This window comes from Sminthopsis crassicaudata, chromosome 2 (genome assembly GCF_048593235.1).
Source record: "Sminthopsis crassicaudata isolate SCR6 chromosome 2, ASM4859323v1, whole genome shotgun sequence".
Lineage (NCBI taxonomy): Eukaryota > Metazoa > Chordata > Mammalia > Dasyuromorphia > Dasyuridae > Sminthopsis > Sminthopsis crassicaudata.
Genome location: NC_133618.1, coordinates 89,896,103 through 89,919,601, shown reverse-complemented (window position 1 = coordinate 89,919,601; position 23,499 = coordinate 89,896,103). Strand labels below are relative to the sequence as shown.

General features: G+C 56.7%; 1 protein-coding gene across 1 annotated transcript in view; it reads right to left on the bottom strand.

Moving 5' to 3' along the window:
• Positions 1 to 23,499, bottom strand: part of TTC7A (tetratricopeptide repeat domain 7A) — a 169,166-nt gene that overhangs the window by 8,387 nt on the left and 137,280 nt on the right. The window contains exons 16-19 of the mRNA XM_074286770.1: positions 21,501 to 21,617; positions 20,460 to 20,557; positions 19,095 to 19,229; positions 10,970 to 11,172 (exon numbers count right to left, since the gene is read on the bottom strand). Coding sequence (XP_074142871.1) covers positions 10,970 to 11,172; positions 19,095 to 19,229; positions 20,460 to 20,557; positions 21,501 to 21,617 — 553 coding nt within the window. The remainder of the gene's footprint in view (positions 1 to 10,969; positions 11,173 to 19,094; positions 19,230 to 20,459; positions 20,558 to 21,500; positions 21,618 to 23,499) is intronic.

Here is a 23,499-nt window from a genome sequence, read left to right as displayed (position 1 = left end):
GTTGGAGATGAGTAACAGGGAGGCCCAGGGTGGGCCCTTGGAAAAGCTGGGAAGGAAACCTGTCTTCAGCAGCCTCCCACGTTTCTCCATTGCCCCATCCTCCTTGTTTCTTTCTGCGCTATGGGCAAGCCCACCTGACAAAACCCTCCTTCACCGCCATAAAGGATGATGACTAGGGAGAGGTATTTGGGGACATGAGAGCCTTGCTATGTTCCTGAAAGCCTACCCCACAGGCAGCCACCCACGTGGCTTCTGTATGAGGTTCAGCTATGAGTCAGGGGGAGGTAATGATTGGGGGGGGGGGAGCGGGGGGAGGGAGGATGGTGGGCAGAGACTCAGGGCCGTCTTTTACCCTGGGCACGGCCAGAACTTCAGAGCTGGGAGGAAGGGCTCCCCGGCTTTCTGCCTCCCGCACAGCGCAGACAATTGGGCAGAGGAGGAGCATGTGGGCCCCACTCTGGAAAGAAGCCCCTGGGGGACGGGCAGCATGGCTTGGGGTGGGAAAGGGGAGAGCTGCTTGTGACAGGCAGAGAAACAATCTGGGAACCCACGGGGCCCACTGCCCTGGGCTCTGTGAACGCCACAAAACCTGGAGCGCCTGGGATTTCGCCATCACAGTCATGCCAGACAGAGCTTCGTAGCCCCTAAAAGCTCCCTGGGAGAGTGCAGATGCTGACTGGGTGGGTTCTCGGTACTCTGAGGCATGACCAGCTACCGCCCCCCTCCTAGACCCCGGGTTTAGGATTACGGACCACCAGGAGCCTGAAGGGATCAGCCATCTACTGCCCAACCAGGAAGGGCCGGGCTTTGACTGCTGGGGCCACCCCTCTGTACCCCGGTGAGACAATGACCACTCAGACCCCACAGGAAAGGACACAGAAAAAGCCCTGGCAGTGGCGAGGAGAGAGGGAGGGAGCTGGGCGTCAGGAGCCAACCAGCCACTCTGCCAGTGCCAAAATGTTATTCCTGGCGTCTCTGCTCTGACCCAGGATACCTGGGAGAGCCGCATCCCTGGGAAAGTTCAATGAAAGGACCTGGCTCCTGGAAACCATGGGAGCGGCCAGTAGACCGAGACTCAGCTTCTGGCTCATGATTCAGGCAAGGGACTATAAAAATCGATTTTTTTTGCTGTTTATATGATTAGTCAGGAGTGATTTATTATAATTAAAAATTAATGTACCGCAAATGAACCTTAAAATGTATGTAACTGTCAGTGCTGGAAATTTTCCTTCTCCTTCCTCATCCCTATTACCAAATAATTGCAAGGGTTAAAAAAATACAAAGACATAAGTATCTCAATGATCAATTCGAGCAAAAATCTCTAATTAGCTCTTGCAATACTGATTCATAAAAATTAGGAGTTGGTAAAATGTGAGGTTAAAAATTAATTGCTTTAAATCCCATAAACTCAGCCTTTGTCCTATTTCAAAGCCAAATATTTTAGTGTCCCCATTAATGGGTTTTCCCGAGCTCCTCCTGTATCAGTCTGAGGTTGCCTGAATCCTCCGGAATGGGCCTGCAGCTGTGGCTGACTCTCAGACTCCAGGAGCTGGGGGAGGTGGGGGAACCCCCTCTGAGCCTTCCCCCTGGGAAGCTCTGTCTGAAGACTCCCGAAGAGCGCCCGGTGCACCCCAGGTGGCCGAAGGCCTCGGGGGCAGCTCCAGGTTTAGGAAGGCTTCCCTCTTCTCCAAGTCTGCGTCTGGCCTCTTGGGCAGTTCCCCCATGGCTGCACTCTGCCCCCCAGGACTGAGCATACTCCACCTACTCCCTGTTGCCCAGAACACCCCAGAGGGCCAAAGAACGACTTCATGACGGGGAGGGGGAAGAGAATGGCCATGGGCCTGTCTAAGCCAGCCAGCAGAACCCCACGAGAACAGGGAGGAGAATGGAAGACAAAGGTAGAAAGGACCCAGGCCATCACTCAGTCGCAGACAGGGTGGGGGAGCTCCCACTGAACACATTTCCCTGGGGGTTCCTCCATCCTCCTCGCGCTGGGAAGCACCCACTTCCACTTAGAGACAGTTCTAATTGTCCTGGACTCTCTCTCTGCCCTGCCCAGACCAGGCCTGAGCTCTCCTCTTGGAGAATCCACAGGGAACATTAAATACCAAACAAGGGAGGGGAACCCTTGAAGCTTCTTGAGTGCCTCAGGAAAGCTATGTGGAGACTCCTTAATGACCCGTGACACGCTTCTCCCCGGGCTCCCCAGTTTGTCGGTGCCTCGTTTTGCTTCGTCCCTTCGAGCCTTGGCCCACGTCAAAGAGGGGCTCAGCAGCACGGCAGGCCCCGGCCGCCCTCCCCAGACCCTGCGTTCTTCCCACCACACCTCGCGTCCCTCTTCTTGTCTCCCCCAGTCACTGAACTCTGGTCTGGGGACACTGCCTGGGCTCTCTGGGCCCGTCCTGTCCTCCAGGAATTGGAGGCCTGGCTGGGCTCCGCCAGCTCTCATCCTGGGCACAAGAAACCGGGGCCCTTTTCTGTGGTCTCATCTGTACAATGGGCGTAAGTGGTGGTGGGGGCAGGTTCTGCAAAGGCTCAAGGCTTTCACAAACAGGAGCCGTCATCATCTCATCATTGAGCAAGGCCTGCTGAATTTAACAGGAACCATCTTCTGCTCTCCTCGCTGCTCCTCGGCCACCTGCCGCCCCCGAGGCCTTGAAAGCCGTGATGACTCTGTAGGAGGGGGAGCCAACTCCACAGCTCGGTTCCTCTGTCCCTGCTCTTCAACCGGGGTGGCCGCTGCTTGTGGTGGGGAGCGACGGGGAGAGCAGGGATAGCCGCTCCTCCCCGGGCCCCCTCCCCACCGGGGGCCCGGCCCCCCCCCAGGGCAGCCAAGTCTGAGCCCCAGGCCGGGTCCTTCCTCACTGTGCTCTCAGGACCCCTCGCTTCTGTCCCAGCCTGGCTCCACGGGGCCTTCCTCTGCCAATCCTTCTGAACTTACTAAATATTCTGCATTTCCAGGGACCCTCCAAGGGACACCAACATCACTGAACACCAAGCTTCTGTCTTCATTGCCAGGCCCAGGGCTAACAGGCTGATGGCATGGTGCCCATTTTGGAGATCAAGAAACTGAGATTTGCAGGAGAAGCAGAGGGCTCACGGTCACAGAGCTGGCGCGAGAATTATATCAGGCGCTCTAAGTATAGCCAGCATTCATAGAGCATTTTGAGGTTTGCAAAATGCCTTGCAGATATTTCACTTTGCCCTCAAAATAACTTGGGAGGCAAATGCAATGGTGACCCCCATTTTATAAACAGGGAAACCGAGGCAAAGGCCAAGTGACCTGTCCAGGGTCACATGGCTACTTAATACCTAAATCCAAGATTTGGACTCCAAGTCCAGCTCTCCATCCACTGCTCTACCAATTACCTTAATTACTGTTTGCTGACAAACTGCCTTTCTGATTCTCACTGGGGCCAGGGGGCCCAGACACATGACTTTCCTGGGACAGGAGGTTTCAAGTGAGGAAACCTCTACCAATCTAGATCAAGAGTGGCCAGCGGGGCGGGGAGGGAAGTGGTCAGGGGAGGGAAGTGATCAGTGGAGGGGGGTGGCCAGGGGGGAGGAGGGAAGGGGTCAGTGGAGGGAGGTGGCCAGGGGGGAGGAGGGAAGTGGTCAGTGGAGGGGGGTGGCCAGGGGGGAGGAGGGAAGGGGTCAGTGGGGAGGGTGGCCAGCAGGGGGGCAGGGAAGTGGTCAGGGGAGGGAAGTGATCAGTGGAGAGGGGTGGCCAGGGGGGAGGAGGGAAGTGGTCAGTGGAGGGGGGTGGCCAGCAGGGGAGGGTGATCAGTGGGGGGAAAGGCTCAGCAGGAGGGGGAAGTGGCCAGCAGGGGGAATGGCGGGACTTCCTGACTGGTCCGGCTCTCTGGCCCCCACAGGTATGTTGAGGAGAGCAAGGTCTTTGTTCTTTGAGTCAGGAAGGCCTTTGCAGCGGTTTGCGAGAACACGAGAGCTTTTCAAAAGAATGCTTCCCACACTGACAAATGACAGCGGCTCCTTTAGGTGATCCTTGCCCTATCAGCCTCTAGGGTGGTGGTGAGCCGGCTAAGGCAAACAGCCCCAGGGCCCCTGCGCCCCAGAGAGGGGACACCGTTGGTCCCTCAGCTGGATGTCCCCCCAGCATGAGACAGAGCTCCTTTTCTCCTTCTAGGGCTGGTCCCGGTCACCACAGCCCAGCTGGCCGTGCTCGGATCTGCTGCAGGGCTCACTGCACAGGGATGGGCAGCAGAGGCTGCAAGTTCGCGCTGGGTGTGCAAGGTCCACTTGAATCCCTTACAGAGTCCCAGAGTTTAGATTGGGCTCAGAGGCCATGGTGATCCTCGACCAAGCCGGCCTGTCTTCTGCAGGGCTGGGCCAGAGGAGGGCCGAGAAGGCCTGCTCCGTGCTGGCACCTGAGGTGGAACAAACGAGTGGGAATAATCCATCAGCAAATCCTCATCAGAGGAGGATGCATCCTTCCAATCTCCCTAGGGGATCTGGAGGGAAAAGGGAGCTGGGAACGCTCTGGAAATTACAACCTGGGTAATTAAATCACTTGCATCTCCCCAGGATAATCTGGTCTGTCTGTTCTTGCTCTGGGGGTTTGAGGGGTAGTGAGGGGGAAGATCAATTCTGAAGAAGGGGGACTGGAGCCTGGACATCTCTCATCTAAAAAGGCAATCTTCATGGCTGACTGGGAGGGAATGGTTACCCTAAAGGCCATGGGAGGCAAAGAGGGTGGGGGAAGAAGAGAAAGGAAAAGAAGATGGGCTAGATTCAAGAAAGGTCTATTGCTTTTCCCACTGGGAATGAGAGCAAAAAGAAAACCACGTTCATAACACTTCCTCTGGGTGTGTGAAGTTCCCAGCCTGACCAAGTGCATCGAGTGCCACGGGGGCTCCAGGTCACGCCTTTGCCATTCTGGCTGATGGTGCACATACATGGGATGGCCCACTGCAGTCAGGGGTCAGTTGCACGGCCATTTTTTAGTCATGAAACTGAGAAGAGCCAGCCATCGTACTGCATGAGGATGAGAGCCACTCTCGAAGCAGCCCCTGGTACGGGGAGAACGTGGGGACTGAACAGGCCCATCTGTGTGACCAGGAGCAAATCACTAACTCAGAGAAGGTCAGTCTCCCCATTTGCAAAATGGAAACGATCATGCCTGGAATAGCCCTTCCAAACCTGCTTTGAGGTTTTGATTTAATTATGTTATGCACTTTGCAAACCTTAGGCCATGTAGCCTAGTGGTTACTGGCACTGGTGACAAAAAGCTGGCTTTCATCCTGCCTCAGCCATATACTGGGCAAACTCTGGCTAAGTCCTTCGATGTCCTCGGGCAATACCTTAAAAGCAGGTGCCAACCTGCGGCAGGAGAGGGAACTTCTTCACTCAGAGATCCTTAGACCAATGAGCATCGCTCCAGTCCCACATAATGTCATATGTGTACTGATGTATCTCTTTATACATAGAGATAGAATCATTATCACTGTCGTTACCATAATCAATACATAGTATTAAGAGGTACTGAGTTTTCTCTATAACCTTTCCCGGCCATCACTAAACCTCAGTTTGTTAGATGGGTGAGATTTATAAATGGTGCAGAAGAAACATTTTCAGGAAGATCTCTAAGGTCTGTTAAATTTCCTCCAGAAATAGGAAACAAGGCTAAGCAGGCCCCTCCCTGCCCTAGAATCTTTCAGAGACCACCTCTCTCTCCCTTTCCTTCCTCTGCCCAAGTTTTCTGTGTCAGGCAAGAGATAGCAGCCTCTAGCAATGACTCCCCAAAAGCCTTTTCTGGAAGGAGGTGAGCTTCATGGCAGCAGTCCTGGGGGGCAGCATGGCCTCCAGGGAATTCTGGGAAAAGGAAGGCTCATTCTTTCTGGCCTCCATGGCTGTGTGAGTCCTAGGAAACCAAGGCCGGAGCTGGGGGCAAGGCCACTGGACAGATGGGACCGCTGCACAAAAACCCTGAAGCTTGGGACAGGGCATCCTCCACCCAAGGCTCAGAAAAAGATGCTGACTAGAGAAAGTTACTATGGTGATAAGGAAATCAAAATACACACTCAGGAGAAGATAACAAAGTCAAAGCTTCTACATTCTACATTTAAAGACTCTCAGGTCATGGAAAAGCTCAAAAGGGATTTTAAAAAGCAATTAAGAGAGACTGAGGAAAAATTGAGAAGAGAATTAAATGTGGTGCAAAAGGAAATACAAAAAGCTAATATGAATGCCAAAAAAAGCAAAATTGGTCAAGTGGGAAAAGAGTTCACTGAGGAAAAAAATTTGTTGAAAATTAGAATTGGACAAATGGAAGGTAATAACTCTATGAAAATCAAGAAACAATAAAACAAAACCAAAAGAACAGGAAAAAAAAAAAAGAAAGAAAGAAAACAGGTCCAAATGTAACACCATTTCATTAACTGGTAGTAAATGGCAAAGGGAGATTTCAAACCCAGACACACAAAATCCAAGTCTTCCCTCTTCATAATAGGCCCTCTGTGACTGCTGCAGCCTGTGATTATCCTTCTGGGCTTTCAAGAGAACCTACCTTCCTGGGCAACGAAGCTCAGGTGAGGTTCCTCAGCCGTATCTGACAATAATAACTGTGTGTGTGCGCGCGTGTGCATGTGCGTGCACCACATATTAAGGATTTCTTCTCTCACAACAGCATCAAAATGAACACGAAATTTTACAAACAAGGAAGCTGAGGCTCAGAGAGGTGAAGTCCCCCTGCCTGAGGCTCTCTTGTTCCCAACGCTGGCTCCTGATTTCTCGGGCTTCCTGCAGGCCTCAGCGCCAGCCCCCGCGCCTTTTCCTGAGATTACTTCCAGCGCACACTCCTGTAAGCGTTTGCACATGGCAGCTTGCGTGAAAGCGTGAGCTCCTTGACGAGGCCCCCTCCTTCCTCTCCTGAGTGCCCGGCACGAGGCCAGCCCGGGGCAGGGCTCACAATGGGCTGTCTGGCCCACGGCCTCCTTCCCCTCCATCACGCTGGAAAAGTTCATTTCCAAGAGACGCTGGGCGGCCCGTGAAAGGGCTGAACCCCAGCGACCGGGGAATGTCAAGCCAGGTCCCATTATTTGATTTGAACTTGATGATTTTCACTTGGACATAAAAGCCTCTCGCTTTCCATAGCACAGACCCCTCAAAGAACTGAGCTAGAAGCGCCAGGTGCCCAAACAGGGACTCCCTCAGAGCCCGCGGGGCAAAGAACGCCGGGGCTCCGGTGGCCCAAGCAAGGCTGGGGAGGGATGGAAGCTGATCCTGAGCTTTTAGACCTACGGCTCTCTCGGGGAAGCCTCATCGCCGCCCCTGCCCCCGGGACCCCCGCTCACCGGCCCCCACGCAGGCGGCTCTTGACCCGGCAAAGACTCCGAGAAGGATTTCCTCCAAGTGCTCGCCGACGGCCAGCCCGGGGTGGAGGAAGGGCGCGGGGCTCAGCCAGCGCCTTCACCAATGTCTGACTTCAGGCTACGCCCGGTCACGTTCGTCCTTCCCGGAGACCCACAGACTAGGACGCAAACGCGGGGAACGCGACTCTCACGGCGGTTCTGTCACAGCACGGGGATCCCTTCCTGGATCACACGGCTCTCTGCTCTGGGAGACGAGACCGACGGAAGCGGACCTTGTCCCGGGCAGCCCATGCTGAGCGTGTCCGCGGGGCCGGCGGCAGGAGCTCTTGGGGGCACAAACTCACAGTACAGAGAGGGAGCGTGGCCTAGCCACTGAGGGTCTTACCAAGGCCGGCCACGGGGCACAAGAGGGGCGGAGGGAGGCCCCGTGCTGGGACCATGAGGGGGAGGGGCGGAGGGAGGCCCCGTGCTGGGACCATGAGGGGGAGGGGCGGAGGGAGGCCCCTGCTGGGACCATATGAGCCTCAAGGAGATGGAGAAGAGGACCGGAGGCCTTGACTAGCCCTGCAGCCTTCACCCCTAAGAGGGAGCACACTGAGGCTGTAAATAAGTCCACAGAGGCCCGGGATTACTTCCCACAGGTCAGACTCACGGGGTGCTGCTGTCATGTTGCTCCTCAGCGTCCCCTTTGATCTTCACAAGAGTCCAGGGGAGGAAGCTGCCATTCCCGTCTCAGAGGCTGAGCGCGGTGGAGGAGGAGTTGGTGGCTCCCAGGCCCACAGCTAAGAGACGCCGGCACTCCCCGGAGCAGAGCAGGCCCTTCGGCACCTACTAACGGACCGGGGATGTCCTGGAGAGACGGCCTTTGCCGCTACAGGGAGGTTGAAAACGGCGCCTTGCTATGCATTTCTTTTACCCCGCCAGGCTGTAGGATCTGCGACTACTAGTCTGGAGGGACCCTGCTCTTCGGAAGCCCAGCAGCCATTCAGGGCGCCCGGTGCCTCTCCCTCTCTCCGGACGAGCACCAGGAGAAGGGGCGCGCTGGTGCCCGCAGCACTCTCCCGGGGAAGGCTCCCTCTGCTTGGTCTCCAAGGGCAGAGAGCTGGGAGGGGCGGGAGGCGCCCCTCCGAAGGCAGGGGCTGCTGGGGGGCAGAGGGAAGGAGACAGAGACAAGCCCTTGTTCCCAGAGCTCCGTGGGCAGTCCTTCCTGCCTCCACTTGGGGCTTCCTTGGCAGATCCTGGAGCAGTTTGCCATTCCCTCCTACAGGTGAGGAATCCGAGGCAAACAGGGTGAAGTGACTGGCTAGGAAGCGTCTGAGGCGGGAAGAGGAGCCCTCCTGGCTCCGGCCCCGCACCTCCCGCTGCACCCCTCGCCGGCCCGGGCTCCTGGGCCCTGCGCGTTGTAGGGGGACTCCCGCTCAGCGACGGGCTTTCTCAATGCCGGGTTTCGATGGCCCCTTTCCCAGCGACGGTCGGCCGGCCCACACTTGTTGAGTGCGCGTTTCCTCCACTCAGCCCGCCACCAGCGCTCCTCAAGCTGGCTCTTTGGGCCTCACGTCACCCCGATTCCGAGTCCCGGCCACTCTTCAGTCCGGCCCCTCCCCGCTTCCCTCTGGGAGCCCTTCCCAAGCCGGGGCCGCGGGCCTCTGGGCGGCTCCCCTGCCTCGCCTCTGCTCACAGTGACCTTCCAGGGCCTCCTCGGGGCCTGTGTCTTAGACGAAATCCGGGTCTCTGCCCGCGGCCCCCGCGGCCCCATGAGTGCGTGCTGACTGACCTGGCTCCCATGAGCTTGTGGAAGGCTCCCTGCTTTTCAGGTAGGCAGGACCCCCCCCACTTTAAAGACTGAGGCACACCCAGGGAAGCTCTCCCAGCGAGGTCGCCGGGGGAGGAAGCCCCAGGGTCACAGAGGCCCGTTCTTGGATCCACTCTGTGCCTCCTGCCACTGCACCTGCCGAGATGCTGGGGGGGGGGGGGGGGGGGGGCGAGAAGGAGGGACTGGGAGAGCGTGGCGGCTGGTGGCTGCCCCGGGGCTGGGCCGGCCTGGGCGTTAAAATAAGTGCGGTGCCCACGGATACACGGAGAGCCGCTCCAGAAGCTGTCTGCGGGAGCTGCGGCGGGCGCATGCTCTGTTACCATGGAGACCTGACCCTGAAAATAACTTCAATTCCTTGAAAATAGCTACTAATAAGCAGCAATAAGGGCAGAGGAAACGCGGCGTCCCATTGCTCCTGGAGCGCCCTGATGCTCGAGTGTCCCTGGTCTCTTCCCCCAGAAGCGAGGTGACGGCTCCTCTCTGTGAAAGGCCCCTGCCCTCGCCCCCCCCCCGCCTGCCCCCCACCTCTCTCACTGGGCTTCGTGGTCTGAAAGTGGGAAGGAGGGAGCGAGGCGCGCACAGAGTCCGGGGAGGACACGCCCCGCCGGTTCCCCGTTCTATTCGCTGGTCAGGTTTCCCTGGCAACCTGCGCAGGGACTGAAGGGAAGGGAGGGGGATTCTGAACATCCCAGACTGCAGGTTCCTGAATAGTCACCTCCGGGTGCTGCTTTCCTATCTGTCCGCTTCCCCACAGCAGCCCTGCGAGCGGGGAGGGCCCCCCCGACACGAGGCCACGTAAAAAACCTCAGTGAGGAGGGCCCGCGCCACAGGCCGGCCCTGGAGGCCAGTGTCCCTGGGACTGTATGGCGGGGCCTGGGGAAGGACCACTTGGCCCTCCACCCCTAACTTCCAGGATCCCTCAGCTGCTCTTCAGCCCGGGCTCTGACAGACTCTAGGGAAGCAAGCACCTCCTCGCCCCACGCGCTGCGGACCCCGCCCCCTGTCAACAAGGGGCTCCGGGGAGAAGGGGGAACCTCTCAGGGTCCTGCCGCTCCCTTCGGGCCCTGGAGCCGGAAGGAGAGTGCGCTCAGAAGAGGAGGAAAGAACCTGCTTGTGGAGAGGACCCAGACTCTTTTTTCATAAGCAAGAAAAGTTTGTTTCTGACCTGCTGACCCAGGAAATACCAATATCTGGCTTAAGCTAACAAGGAGTCCAGTCTCAGGGTGAATGACGGGAATGACGGTGTCAGCAACTGGACCAGAGAGAGACCCTCTGGGCTTTAACTCTGAGAACCGAGGAGGTCACAATCAAAAGGCACTCCGAGGCCGCGCTCCCCCCAAGTCAGAGGGCCTCCGAGGCCGCGCTCCCCCCAAGTCAGAGGGCCTCCGAGGCCGCGCTCCCCCCAAGTCAGAGGGCCTCCGAGGCCGCGCTCCCCCCAAGTCAGAGGGCCTCCGAGGCCGCGCTCCCCCCAAGTCAGAGGGCCTCCGAGGCCGCGCTCCCCCCAAGTCAGAGGGCCTCCGAGGCCGCGCTCCCCCCAAGTCAGAGGGCCTCCGAGGCCGCGCTCCCCCCAAGTCAGAGGGCCTCCGAGGCCGCGCTCCCCCCAAGTCAGAGGGCCTCCGAGGCCGCGCTCCCCCCAAGTCAGAGGGCCTCCGAGGCCGCGCTCCCCCCCCCATGGCGGGGGCGCTCTGCGGCCTGCCCCGCTCCGCCCTCAGGAGGGGAGGAGGGTGAGAACAGGCCGGGAGGGGAGGAGGGTGAGAACAGGCCGGGAGGGGAGGAGGGTGAGAACAGGCCGGGTGGGGAGGAGGGGGCCTGGCTCTGCACTCACCAAGCTGTGCATGATTTTCAGCCCATTGGGGTTGATGGTCAGGGCTTCATCGTAGAGCTGCTTTGCCTCCTCCAAGTTGCCCTTCATCTCTTCCAGCCTCCCCCGCATGTAGAGCACGGTGTGGGACGTGGGGAAGAGGCCGGCCGCCTCCTGGATGCAGAAGCCTGCTTCTTTGAGGTGCTGCTGCTCCATGAAAAGTTCCGCTACGAAAGGAGAAAAAGGGAGGGTTGGTGGGGGAGCAAGGAGGAGGGGAAGGCGGTTCGGCCCCCGCCCGCCCACGGTCCTTAGGGTGATCTGGGGCCCGCCTGCCCGAGATACCCCCCGCCCGCCCCAGCCGGCTCTCTCCCCTCCCTTCCCCGCTAACCAGAGACCGCCAAGCCCCCTGACAGAGATCAGTTCCAGAGCGGCGGGCGAGAGTTCTGCCCGGGAACAAGGCTGCGCCCCCTCGGCGGCGGCTCCTCCAGCGCTGGCCCGCGGCCGCCGAGACCGGAGCCCTGCTGGGGCCCCCCGCAGTCTGTGGGCACGGGGGCGGTGGGCCTCCGTCCCGGCCCCGACCTGCCTCGGGCCTCCCAGCTCCAGGCCTGGCTAAGCCACCAGGCCCGACCTGCCTCAGTCTCCTTGTCTGTAAAGTGGGGGCGCTCAGAGCACCTCCTGGCGCTGGCTCAGCCGTGCAGGCGGGCAGTGGGGGAGTATAAAGGAGGCTGTGCTCCTGCTGAGTCACCCAGGTTCTACTTCAGTTTCCTCATCTATAAAGTGGGGGTGACAGCGATAGCCGCCCTTGCCAGGACCACGTTAGCAGGGTGCCCGGCGTACGGGAGACCAATAAGGGTCCCAGCCTCCTCTCCACCAGGGGAGACTGCACGGAGACTATGAGGACACATGGAAGCCACAGGGCGGCCCCTCCTTGGCAGCTCAGTGGGAAGCCCCCGGGAGCCTCCCAGGAGGCTCCTGTTTCCCAGAGCTGAGTCCCCCCCACAGGCCGTGCCCCGTGGCCCTGCGCTCAGCCACAAGACCCCGGCACCGTTCCCCTGCTTGGACAAAGCCCGCGATGCCCACGTTCTGGCCTCGGCCCCGAGGAGTCGAGCTCCGTCCCAGGCTGCCGCCGCCCCTCCCATCAGGCCGCTGGTACTGAGCCCCTCACGTTGCCCCGTGGGCCCCTCGCTCTGAGGCCAGCCGGATTGCTGCCTCCACTGCCTCCAGCCGGTTCTGTCCGGCTCACCCAGGCTCCAGTCGGCTCCCGCCCTCGTGACCAGGGCGCCCGCGCCGTCCCCTGCCAGGCTCCAGCGTGCGCCGTGTCGCTCTGGGCCCTCTCTCCCGGACCTTGGCCCTCCCATGGGGGAGACCCACCCGGTGTCCTGGGGAGAGAGGCCAGTGCGAGGCTCAGGGGGTCGCCCAGGCGGTCCGTGCAGTGCCGGGGGGGGGGGGGTGTCCCTCTGCTCTCCAGCCTCGCCAAACTCCTCCCAGCAGTGCTCAGATGCCCCACCAGGCCCGGGGCAGCCGCTCTCCGGAAGGTTTCTTAAGCTCAATGAGGGGCTGGGAAGGGGTTCTCCCAGGTGAGCCGGCACAGTGCACGAGCCAGAGACACAAGGCCTGGCCGGTGGGCAGGGACGTGGAGAACAAAGACCGCGTGGAGGGAAAAGAAGAGGAAGCCATTACAAGTCGGGCTCCTGTTCCAGGGCAGCTCCCTCCGAGCCCTGTACCATCATGGTGGCCCCCAGGACCCCTCGAGCACAGCGCCGCCCAAGGCACGGCCCATCCAAGCCCTTGGATGCTCGGCCTGAAAACCCCCACCTCAAGGGGGCTCATTGCCCACGGCCTCCGCTGGGCGGCTCCTGCCGAAAACAAGTCCCACTCCCGCGTGAAAGAGGAGCCCGACAGCCAGGGGGGGAGCGAGCCGGGGCTTTTCAGAGCCCCCGCCCAGGGACGGCAGCGCCGTGGGCGCCCCCTCCCACCCCGAGCCAGAGCTGAGCTTGCCCTCTGCGGAAGGCAGTGACAGAACACCGGCCGGGGGTTCGTTCTGTGCCGGGCCAGGCCACGGCAGGGGGAGAAGGCCTTCAAAGGCTACACGCGGTTTTAAAGCTATTAAGGCTTAAAGCGGCACTAAGGTTTTCAGAGCGCCTTGTGTAGTTCTTTAAAAGCTCGCTGCCCTAGGAGGCGGGTGCCACACGGATCACCGGCCAAGGCTCAGGTGGTGTGACCCGCCCACGGCCCACGGCTGGTAGCATCGGGAGCGGCGATCGCTCGGCGGCCGTCGGACCACGGATGGCCTTCAGGCCCTCTAGTTCCCTTCAGTTCTTCTAGTCAGAACACATACCTATTTGTCTTAATGCCCCGGGACGGAGGCTTTTTTAAAAAGCACTTTACTAGACCCAGCCTTTGGGATAAGAACTCACTGTTTGACAAAAACTGCTGGGAAAACTGGAAATTAGTATGGCAGAAACTAGTCACTGACCCACACCTAACACTGTACACCAAGATAAGGTCAAAATGGGCTCATGACTTAGGTATAAAGAATGAGATTATAAATAGATTAGAGGAACAGAGGAGAGTCTACCTCTCAGACCTGTGGAGGAGGAGGAAGGAGTTTATGACCAGAGGAGAACTAGAGATCATTACTGATCACAAAATGGAAAACTTTGATTATATCAATTGAAAAGTTTTTGTACAAACAAAACTAATGCAAACAAGATTAGAAGGGAAACAATAAACTGGGAAAATATTTTTACAGTCAAAGGTTCAGATAAAGGCCTCATTTCCAAAATATACAGAAATAAGAAACCTTTCTTATAAGAAATCAAGCCATTCTCCAATTGATAAATGGTTAAGGATATGAACAGAATTGTCAGATGAAGAAATTGAAACTATTTCTAGTCATATGAAAAGATGCTCCAAGTCATTATTAATCAGAGAAATGCAAATTAAGACAACTCTGAGATGCACTACATACCTGTCAGATTGGCTGGGATGACAGGGAAAGATTATGTGCAATGTTGGAGGGGCTGTGGGAAAACTGGGACACTAATACATTGCTGGTGGAGTTGTGAAAGAATCCAACCATTCTGGAGAGCGATTTGGAACTAAGCCCAAAAAGTTATCAAACTGTGCATACCCTTTGATCCATCAGTGCTACTACTGGGCTTATATCCCAAAGAAATACTGAGGAGGGGAAAGGGACCTGTATGTGCCAAAATGTTTGTGGCCGCCTTTTTATGGTGGCCAGAAACTGGAAACTGCGTGGATGCCCATCAATTGGAGAATGGCTGAATAAATTGTGGTATATGAATATTATGGAATATTATTGTTCTGTAAGAAATGACCAACTGATGATTTCAGAAAGGCCTGGAGAGACTTACATGAACTGATGCTGAGTGAAATGAGCAGGACCAGGAGATGGTTGTATATTTCAACAACAATATAATATGATGATCAATTCTGATGGACGTGGTCCTCTCCAACAATGAGATGAACCGAATCAGTTTCAACAGAGCAGTAATGAACTGAACCAGCTACACCCAGCGAAAGAACTCTGGGAGATGACTATGAACCACGACATAGTGTAATGTTCTTTTTTCTAAATTATAATGTTCTCCGGGAGCAGATTCCTTGGGGAGCTTCTGGAGGCAGCCTTAGTTTCAGTTCAGTTCAATAATCCCAAGTGCAGCCAGGAGTTAAAGTCCAGATCCTTTATTTTCTCCTTCCAAGTCTTGTCTCCTTCCTTGGGCCCGGTTAGCTTTAAGAGGCCCATCTCTCTCCTTGGTTCCTGAGAGCTCTTGTCCGAATGTCTCCAGCCAGCTCAAAGGATGGATCTTGACTCTGCCTCCAAGAGTGGGATTGTGAATCTCCCAAAGTCCCCTTTGACCCTGAGAGTTTCTTGCTTATATGCTGCACACCAATCATTTCATCACTAGAAAACCATTATTTGTTGTTTCAAGTTCTGGCCCATAACATCTCCTTGTAGTATTAAATCAATCATACTGAACCATGCTAAATTAGATAATTATTGTCTCTACCATTCCAGTGACTTAGCACCTTGTAAGAATCCTAACAACATAGAATTCCCAATCCCTCTATTTTTGTCCGCCTGCATTTTGGATTTCTTTCACAGGCTAAATGTACAGTGTTTCAAAGTCTGATTCTTCTTGTGCAGCAAAACAACTGTTTGGACATGTATACATATATTGCATTTAATTTATACTTTAACATATGTAACATGCATTGGTCAACCTGCCATCTGGGGGGGGTTGGAGGAAGGGGGGGAGGAAATTAGAAAAGAAAGTTTTGCAATTGTCAATGCTGAAAAATTACCTATGCATATATCTTGTAAATAAAAAGCTATAAAAAAATAATAAAAAGGGCTTTACTGACCACAGAGGCAGAGAAGACAGGCAGGGTCAGCACCCGAGGCCACGGGCCTGCCTGACCACGGACAGACATCTGCCCAACAATGGTCAGGAAGAGTCTCCATGGGGAGGCTGGTCTGCGGAGGGGGGCAAGAACAGCTCTGGGAATAGCAGGGGTCATGCCGGGACTGCTGCAGTCAGAGCAGAGGGGGCTAACTCTGGTCTCTGGGAGAGATTTCAGTATGAGGGTCTGAGGACGGGGGATGTGGGCTATTGTGACTTCAATATGGCTAGATCTGCCAAATGCGTGACTGGCGATCTCATCTACCTCATGCATTTAAACACCTCATTCTGAGGAGGGCTTCCCCAGACTATTGCCATGGAGACCCACGTCCCACAAGGGTGAGGACTCAAGGTCAGAGCCCGGGCGGGAGTGGGAGGAGGGGGCTGGGGAGGAGGAGGAGGCAGGCTCCCGGGCTTGGGGCTGAATTCTGCTTTCTCACTTGGTAGAGGGGTACACATGTGTGCACTCACACTTTCCTGCCTTCCTAGGGTAATTCTGTGAATAGTAATCCCACGTTATTGCCAACTCGATAGGGACAAGTCAGGCAGAAAGCCCGCTGTGGGAAGCAGGCTCTGCCTCAGGGAGGGAGCTCTCTGCAGCAGCTCTGAAGGGCCTGGGATTCCCCCTGAACCCAGACACGGCCCCAGGCAGGCAGAGCTGGGGGGCCTGAAAAGCTCTTTGCCCCAGGCCGAGCCTGCCCACTGTAGCCCAGGACCATGAGCTGTGGGAGGGTTCTGGGGCTGCTGGGAGGGCCGGGCTCCTCCTCCCCCACATCCTGTGTCCCCGGCTCCCCGCGCTCCCTGCCCAGTACATTACCAAACTTGGCGATTCCTAGGAAGCCGGCTCCTGCCCTCGAGGCGTGAATGGGGTGGGCGTCGTGCCCGCTGTGTGCATGGCTGACTTACTCAGACCCAAGCCTGGACCTTCTTTCCCTCCCTCTATGTTAGGGGGAGGGGAGATAATTATTTCTACTGCTGTTTAACAAGTTACGCTTTATTTCAGCAAAAAGAGAGCTGCTGTATCTCCTTCCTGACATTTTGATTTTCTTTCCACCCTTTTTCAGCGTATCTTTCTTAACCTCCATCACCCTGTTCTCTCCTCCCTCCCCTTCCTTCTTGTTCCTTTCCCATTTCCCACTAGCCTACTCTTCTCGTCTCCCTCCTATTCTCTGGCTCTGTGTGTGAGAATATCAACTCAGTGTCTCTCTCTCAGCAAAGGGAAAACTTGTGTTCCCTTGAGTTGAGAACTGTCTTTATTCTGTTTTCCTAGGCAGCCTGGCCTGCACCTCCACAGTGCTTGCCATACCTCCGCTCTCTCCTCTTCCCCTCCATGCCCACGTCCAGCCCTCTGTTCCAGGACGGGGGGACAGGCCGTAGAGGTTACCTTCTGTGAGGTGGGCAGTCTCTCCTAGGGCCTGCCCTCCACCCAACCTTGAACCTTCCAGAGTCAATGGTGAGGCGGCACAGGCTCGCGCACTCATCCATTCTGGACCGCCTTGGGGGACCAAGGGCTCTCTCCAGGGCGGAGGCACCCTGGTGGCATTTCATAAGGGGTAGGGAGAAAGGCAGTGCATTTATACAAATCGGGCCTCAATCAATAGGCTGGAAAACATTAACAGCCTCACAGGAGCATAGCTATTCACCTAGGATTCAAGTTTAAGAGAGAGACCACAAGTTGGGCCTGGTGTGGGGGCCTGTCACAGGACTGGAAAGAGCCACTGTTGGGGCAGGACAATACCCACAGCCAAGGCCGCCACGTCTGTACCCAGCTGCCTCTGGCCCTTCCCATGGAGACCAATACTCCGGGAGCAAACAATAATCCCATCGGACAGACCAGGGCTGAACTGGGGGGAGCACACCAAAGGATGGGGGGCAGGGAGAAAGGGGAGAGAGAAGAGAGAGGGAAGATGGGGAAATCAGACAGGGAGGACAGGAGAGGTAAAGGATGGGGAAAATGGGGACAGGACAGAGGTGGATGTGCAAGAAAAAAGAGGGAAAAAGGAAAGGGAGAGGAGAAAATGATAGGGAAAAGGAGAGAAGAATAGAGAGGGAAGCAGGAATGGCTCAACTAAAAGAAGGCTAAAGAAAAAGGACTTACTATCTTTGCTCTTGACCCTAGAAAGGAGGGGAGGGGGAGATGGAGAGAAGAGAAAGGAGAGAGAAAAGCAGAGGGAGACAAAAAAAGAGTCAGAGAGTAAAGAAGAGAAAAAGAACGGTGGAGGAAAAGAAGGAAAGGGGGATGTGGAAGGGATAGAGAGGGGAAGACAAAGAGGTGAGGCAAAAAAAAGAGAAGAGGAGAGAAACAGGGAGGGATGCCCTCCCCCTCGATGCTATTCTAAAAATAGCTATGAACGAGAGCCAAAGCCCCAGTTCTTTTCCCGTTCCCAGAGCCCTCCCTGAAGCTCTCCTCAACAGCTGGGACGTCTCAAGCCTCCAGCGGCGCAGAGTGGGGTGCCAGCCTCTGCAGGGGGGACGAGGCTTTCTGAAGCTGGGGCTGAGCTTTCCTCCCCCCCTTCAGGGCCCTCCTAGTCGTGTCTGGGTCTCCGGGAGGAGCAGGATCCCCAATCTCAGCCCCCCACACCCACGCCCTCCCGAGCGGAGCCAAGCCTGGGGAGGAAGGCCCAGCCCTGACACTCTGGCCCCCCGGCGGCCGCCCCAGGATGCAGCTTCCGAGCGCCGGAAGGGGCGCTGACCCGAAGTCCCAGCCAGAGCCAGGGGCGCTCTGTATCTGGGGCATTTCTGAGCATGTCCCAGAGCATGAGCTCCGTGAAGGGAGGCCCTGCTGCCCATCCCTAGGCCCTGCACGTAACACATACTTGTTGCACTGAATTTCAGGGAAGGCCGAGGGGGTTAGGAAGGAGACAGGTGAAAAAAAGGGAGGGAAGGCCTGGAGCCAAGAGTGGGCCCGAGCGGAGGCGAGTCCAGAATTAAAGGGCTCCCTGGCTCTTCTTCCCCTTCCCCCCCTGCAGTGTCTGCTCCAGCTGCGCGAGTCATTACTGGGCCGCAGGGAGCGAGGCAGTGGTGCGTGTCCTCAGAGCCTGGGGAGGGGGCCCGGCACCGGGGGCTAACCCCCCTCAGCCCTCGCTCGGCCCATCGGGCGGCCGCCGCGGGGCCTTTCCCCTTCCTGGGGCTCTGGTCTCTAACGGAGGAGCACAGGCCTCGTCAAGGTCCGACCTCTCTGTGGGAGGTTCAAACGTACTTCCGATCACTAACTGGCGGCTCCCGGCACCCCAACAGCCAGGCTCGGACCCAGATACAGGCCCCAGTCTGTCAGCGGTTTCATCCTATTTGAACGGGCCCTGGCGCCACTGCCAAAGCCGTGTTCCTAAAGTACAAGTCAAACGTGCTTCTCCCTGCTCAAGAAGCGCCGCTGGCTCCTTCTACGCCAGAAAGCGAACCCCTCCGGCCCTGGAGCTCTGAAGGGCCTCCAGATGCTTTTACAGCCTTTCCCCCTCCCCGCTCCGACGCCGCCTCCGTCCTCAGACACAGCGATCCCTGCCTCGCAGTCTGCCCCTAGAATGTCTTGTTCCTTCAAGCCTCAGTTTGGGTTCCCTCCTAAATCTGGCTTTGTTCCGTTCCTGCCCTTCCCCCATCCCAGTGCCTGGGGCCTTCCGCCACTGAGTCGCCCGTGCTTGTTTGGTAACCCCCCAGGTACATTCTCCACGTGGCCCCCCTCCCCTCGGGGAGCGGACACCTCCCTGGCCCTTGGCTGCGGGACTCACCTGCCTGGAGCCAGATCCTCTCCAGCGTGGTCCACATCTGCAGGGGTCCCTGCTTCATGGCCGAGCTGGGCACCGTTAGTTCGGACATGGCCTCCTCCAGTCGGGACGCGGCGATGGAGGAGGCGGCGTGAGAGCCTGCGAGGGGGAGGGAGAGGTGAGGCCCCGAGGAGGGAGGGGGAGCCCACCTCCAAGGTACTTTTCATCCGTATCTACCCAATGACTTCCATGCTGCTTCCTTCCTCCCCGTGTGAGCGCCGGGAGGGCAGGGACTCTGCCTCTGGCCCCTGGCACAGGCCGGCCACGCCGGGCTCATAAATGCGCACCGATCACCGCGGGTCCTGTGCCTACACACGCCGAGGCGGAGCGCAGGGGGGGCGTAACTGAAATTCCAGCCTCCTAACGACCCCCCTCTCCGCCGGGACTGAGCGGGCCGGTGCTTACAGGACAGCCTGGGAAGGCCGGCGTGGGAGCTCAGCGGTTGCTGCACTGTGGTCAGACAGGTAGGCTTTCCCTTGACCAGGGCCCAGTCTGGGCAGCATGAGGGGGCTCAGGTCCTGCTCAGAGGCCCTCCCCCGCCACATACACACTCTGAGGTTCCCGCCCCCTCTCCCCGTAACTCGGCGTCCAAACAAACAGATGACCTTGCTTGACAACAGGAGCGTTCACATGAGCTTAATGAATGACTTTTGAAAGCTCCTTCCTCACGAGATACCGGTTTCAGACACATGCACACAGACACGCAGGGAAGGGACATAAAAGCACTGGTTTGATTTGGGAGGGCAGAGTCAGGTTTATTACTTTATAGTCACACCTAAATGAACTTTGACATATTCATGAAGTGGAAACAAACAGGAAAACCACAAATTTCATTATATGCTGCTTATACTTTCCTTGCCATGGGAACTTGGTGACTTAAAAAAAAGTTCTGCCTTCAACCATCAATTAATGAAAATGCCTTTTGTGGTACCCAAGTACCTGACAAATTTCATATGACTGACTTCTCACGCCAAGGAGTCAGCTCTGAGAACAGAACTGTAAAAAAAAGAGCAAACTCCCCAACTGGACATGGCAGGCCTGGCGCCCACGTGCCCCACGCGCCCCTCTCCCTCCAGCCCTGTCCTGCACTGTCTGTCTACAAGGCCTTCCGGTGCGGGGAAGCCATGATCCCCACTTTCAGTGCTCTCGGTGGGCGAGGATGTCCTGTTCTTGTTTCATAAATTTGGATTTTTACAAAAGCATCTATGAAATTTAACAGGATGGCCGTGTACCCCCCCACAACATTGTTTCTCTTCTGTGAACTTTAAAATGTTACTGATGCTCTTCCCCTCCTTCCCCCAACCCCCAACCTCGCGGCGTTTTTCTTACCTGATTCCTCCTCATAATTATCAGGCAGAGTCAAATGCATTCCAGCTTGCTTCTTCAGCACGGGCATCTCGGTGAGGCTGCCGTCCTTTTCAGAGCCCCTGGAAAAGCGAGGGCGATGATGAAATAGGAGGCAGAGAGAGGGGCCTGAAGACCCAGGGCCTCGTCCTGGCTCTGCCATCCCGGGCGGGGTGACTCCGGGCTAGCGCCTTTACTTCAGTTTTCCTCATCTGCGCGCTGGAGGGCAGCTGTTGGGACCACCCCTGCTCTCCCCTCCGTCCCCCCTGCGGGTCAGCCCCACTGGGATGTTCTGGGGGTTCCAGAGCGGAGCCGCCTGCTGCTTTTCCTTTCCTGGCTTCTCTTCTGCCAGAGGCCAGCCCTCTGCAAGCCCCCGAGGCTGCAAACCCCTGGCCGGTCCTCTCCCCTAGCTCTCCTTCTCCGCCCTCAGACCTCACTTTGTCCTTCGCACTACTGCCACCGGCTTCCTTAGAGGCCAGTCCCTTCACCTTTCCAGCCCATCCTTCACTTTGCTGACAGATTAATCCTCCTGAGGCACAACCCTGATGACATCACCCACTCTAAGAGCCTTGGGCAGCTCCTCACTGCCTTCTGGACAAAGCCAGCCCTCCTGAGCCTGAAGTGCAAGCCCAGCCTGGTTCCAGCCCGTCCTTCCTGTCCTTCTCTCCTCCACTTCCTGCTCCCTGGGCCAGGGCTCTTCACTTGTGCTGGGTCACAGCAGGCTGGTGGAAAGCCTTTGGACCCTTGTTTCAGAATAATATTTTCAAGTGCTTAAAATATAGCCCACAGCGTTATCTAGGAAACAATTATATTGAGATCAGTCCATGGACCTTTCAAAGTCCAGCTTCCTCACCTTCTCCATGTTTTCCTACCTTGCTGCCTTCACTCCCACGAGGACCTACACCTGGCAGGCCCCTTTCCCCTCCTCCTACACTGCAGGTGGTGGGAACTCCCCCCCCCCCATCTCCTCCCACAGCGGGCGGTGCCGGACCCTCCCTGCAGCCCCGCAAGCCCAGAGACCCCTACCCAAGCAGAGAGGTAGTGTGCAAGGACTGCCATATGCGCAGCATGTTTCTGCAGGTCACGAGAGCTTCCTCTGGGCCTTTATAGACGCGTTCCAGCTTCGCCTTAGTGAACATCAGGCTGGAGAGAGAGAGAGAGAGAGAGAATCAACACAGATCTTGGAGAGGGTCATAAACTGGCAGCAGGAGCCACCCCCACAAGCAGCCCAGGCCACTTAGCTTGGCTTGCGGGTGAGTAAGAACTGGGGTGCCCCCCACCCCCACCTTGCCTGCCCCCCTCCCAGCCCTCCTGAATCTTGTGAGAGCACTCTCTCTCCCCCGAGGGCCTCACGCCCACTTTTCTGTGCCCATTGGGTACAGTGTGGGAACGCACAGATTTGGGGACCGACTTTGCACACTTGGCTGGTGTTTGATAAATGCCTTTTGAGTGAGTGTCCGCTACCTGAACAAAGCAGAGTGCCAAGGGCTCCAGGGTGAATGGGCCGACTCAGCTCAAGGTGCTTCCTGAAGGGGCAGGTACTTTCTGAGGACAACCTGGGCAGCTCATGTTCTGTGGCCCGCCTCCTTCAAGAGGCTGGCCCAGACTGCGCCAGCTCATCCCACCCCGTGGCACTTCTCACCTTCTAGCCATTCCCACGTGGTTATCATACAATAATGACTGCCGACATACGCTCACGGCCCCCACTCCCCTGGAAGGTTTGCAAAGCACTTTGTACACCTCATTCGAACCTCACAACCACCCTGTGAAGTAGGGGTTACAATTATTCCCATTTTATTGCCCAGTCACACTAGCTAGTCACACTGAGCTGGCTTTGAACCAAGAGCTCCCTGACCTTGCCAAGTCCAACACACTATCCATCGTGCTCCGTCGCCTCTGATTCCACGTCCAGATGGTCAGTTCCAGGCCCAGAATCCCAGCACCGATCCCCGCCTTGCTCCTTCATTCCATCCTCTCCGCATCTGGGATGGTCACCTTCTGGATCTCCCCATCACTGACCCGTACTCCAGGTTCTCAGTGAAAAGCGCTAACGTTCACTGCACAAGTAGTGGCATAGGGAGGGGATGGAATGCTGTGGTGCTCTAAGATGGGCTTTCAGAAAAACCTGTAGTCACTTATATGAACTGATGCAAAGTGGAGTGAGCAGGACCAGGAGAACACCGTACCAAGTAACACAGTAACACTGCAATGAGGACCAAGTGGGGAGCCTTAGCTCCTCTGCACAACACATAGATCCAAAGGATCCATGATGAAAAACCCTATTCACCTCCAGAGAAAACTGATCAACTCTGAAGCAAAACTTTTTTTTTTCTTTTTGCAACATGGGAAATATGATATGACTTCTCTTATATAATTGATATCATATTGCTTGCCTTCTCAAAGGTACAATAAGAAAATTTAGAACTTGAAAAAATTTTAAGTGAACATTAAGAATAAATAAAATATAAAAACAACAAAAATGTGACATTCCTCGATTTGACCATAATCTCATTCCATCCCACTCCTCTCATTCTTTGCTGACTGTCATCACCTGCTTAGACCCTAACTGCAGGTCTCCCTAAGCCCTGCCTCTTAGCACATTCCCCTTTCCTCTCAAAGCTCTCTTCAGCTCCCCTGGGCTCAATTATCAGCTCTAGGATTCTCGTATCTGTGTATCTGACCTTCGCCTCTCTCAAAGGACAACACGTTCACCCGAAGTCCCAGACGCCTCAAACGTACCAGGTTCTGGCACCTGGGAGAGAGCCCCTGTGTTGTCGAGGGGCCTCCCCTCGGGGGCTGACGCCGCTGCTTCTAAAGCTGCAGCGCTGTTACTGCTGGGCGCTCGCTGCCTGGGACGCTCACTTGTGGGACCCTGGGCAGACAGACACGTTTCCGTTCAGTTTCTGAGCCTCTCACAGCCCTGCGCCGGCCTGTGTTTCCAGCCCTACTCGGACATGGAGCCTTGCTGGCCTTCCCTCTAGCTCCCCAGCTTAGCGCTTCAACTCCCTCTCCATCCCTTTAAGCT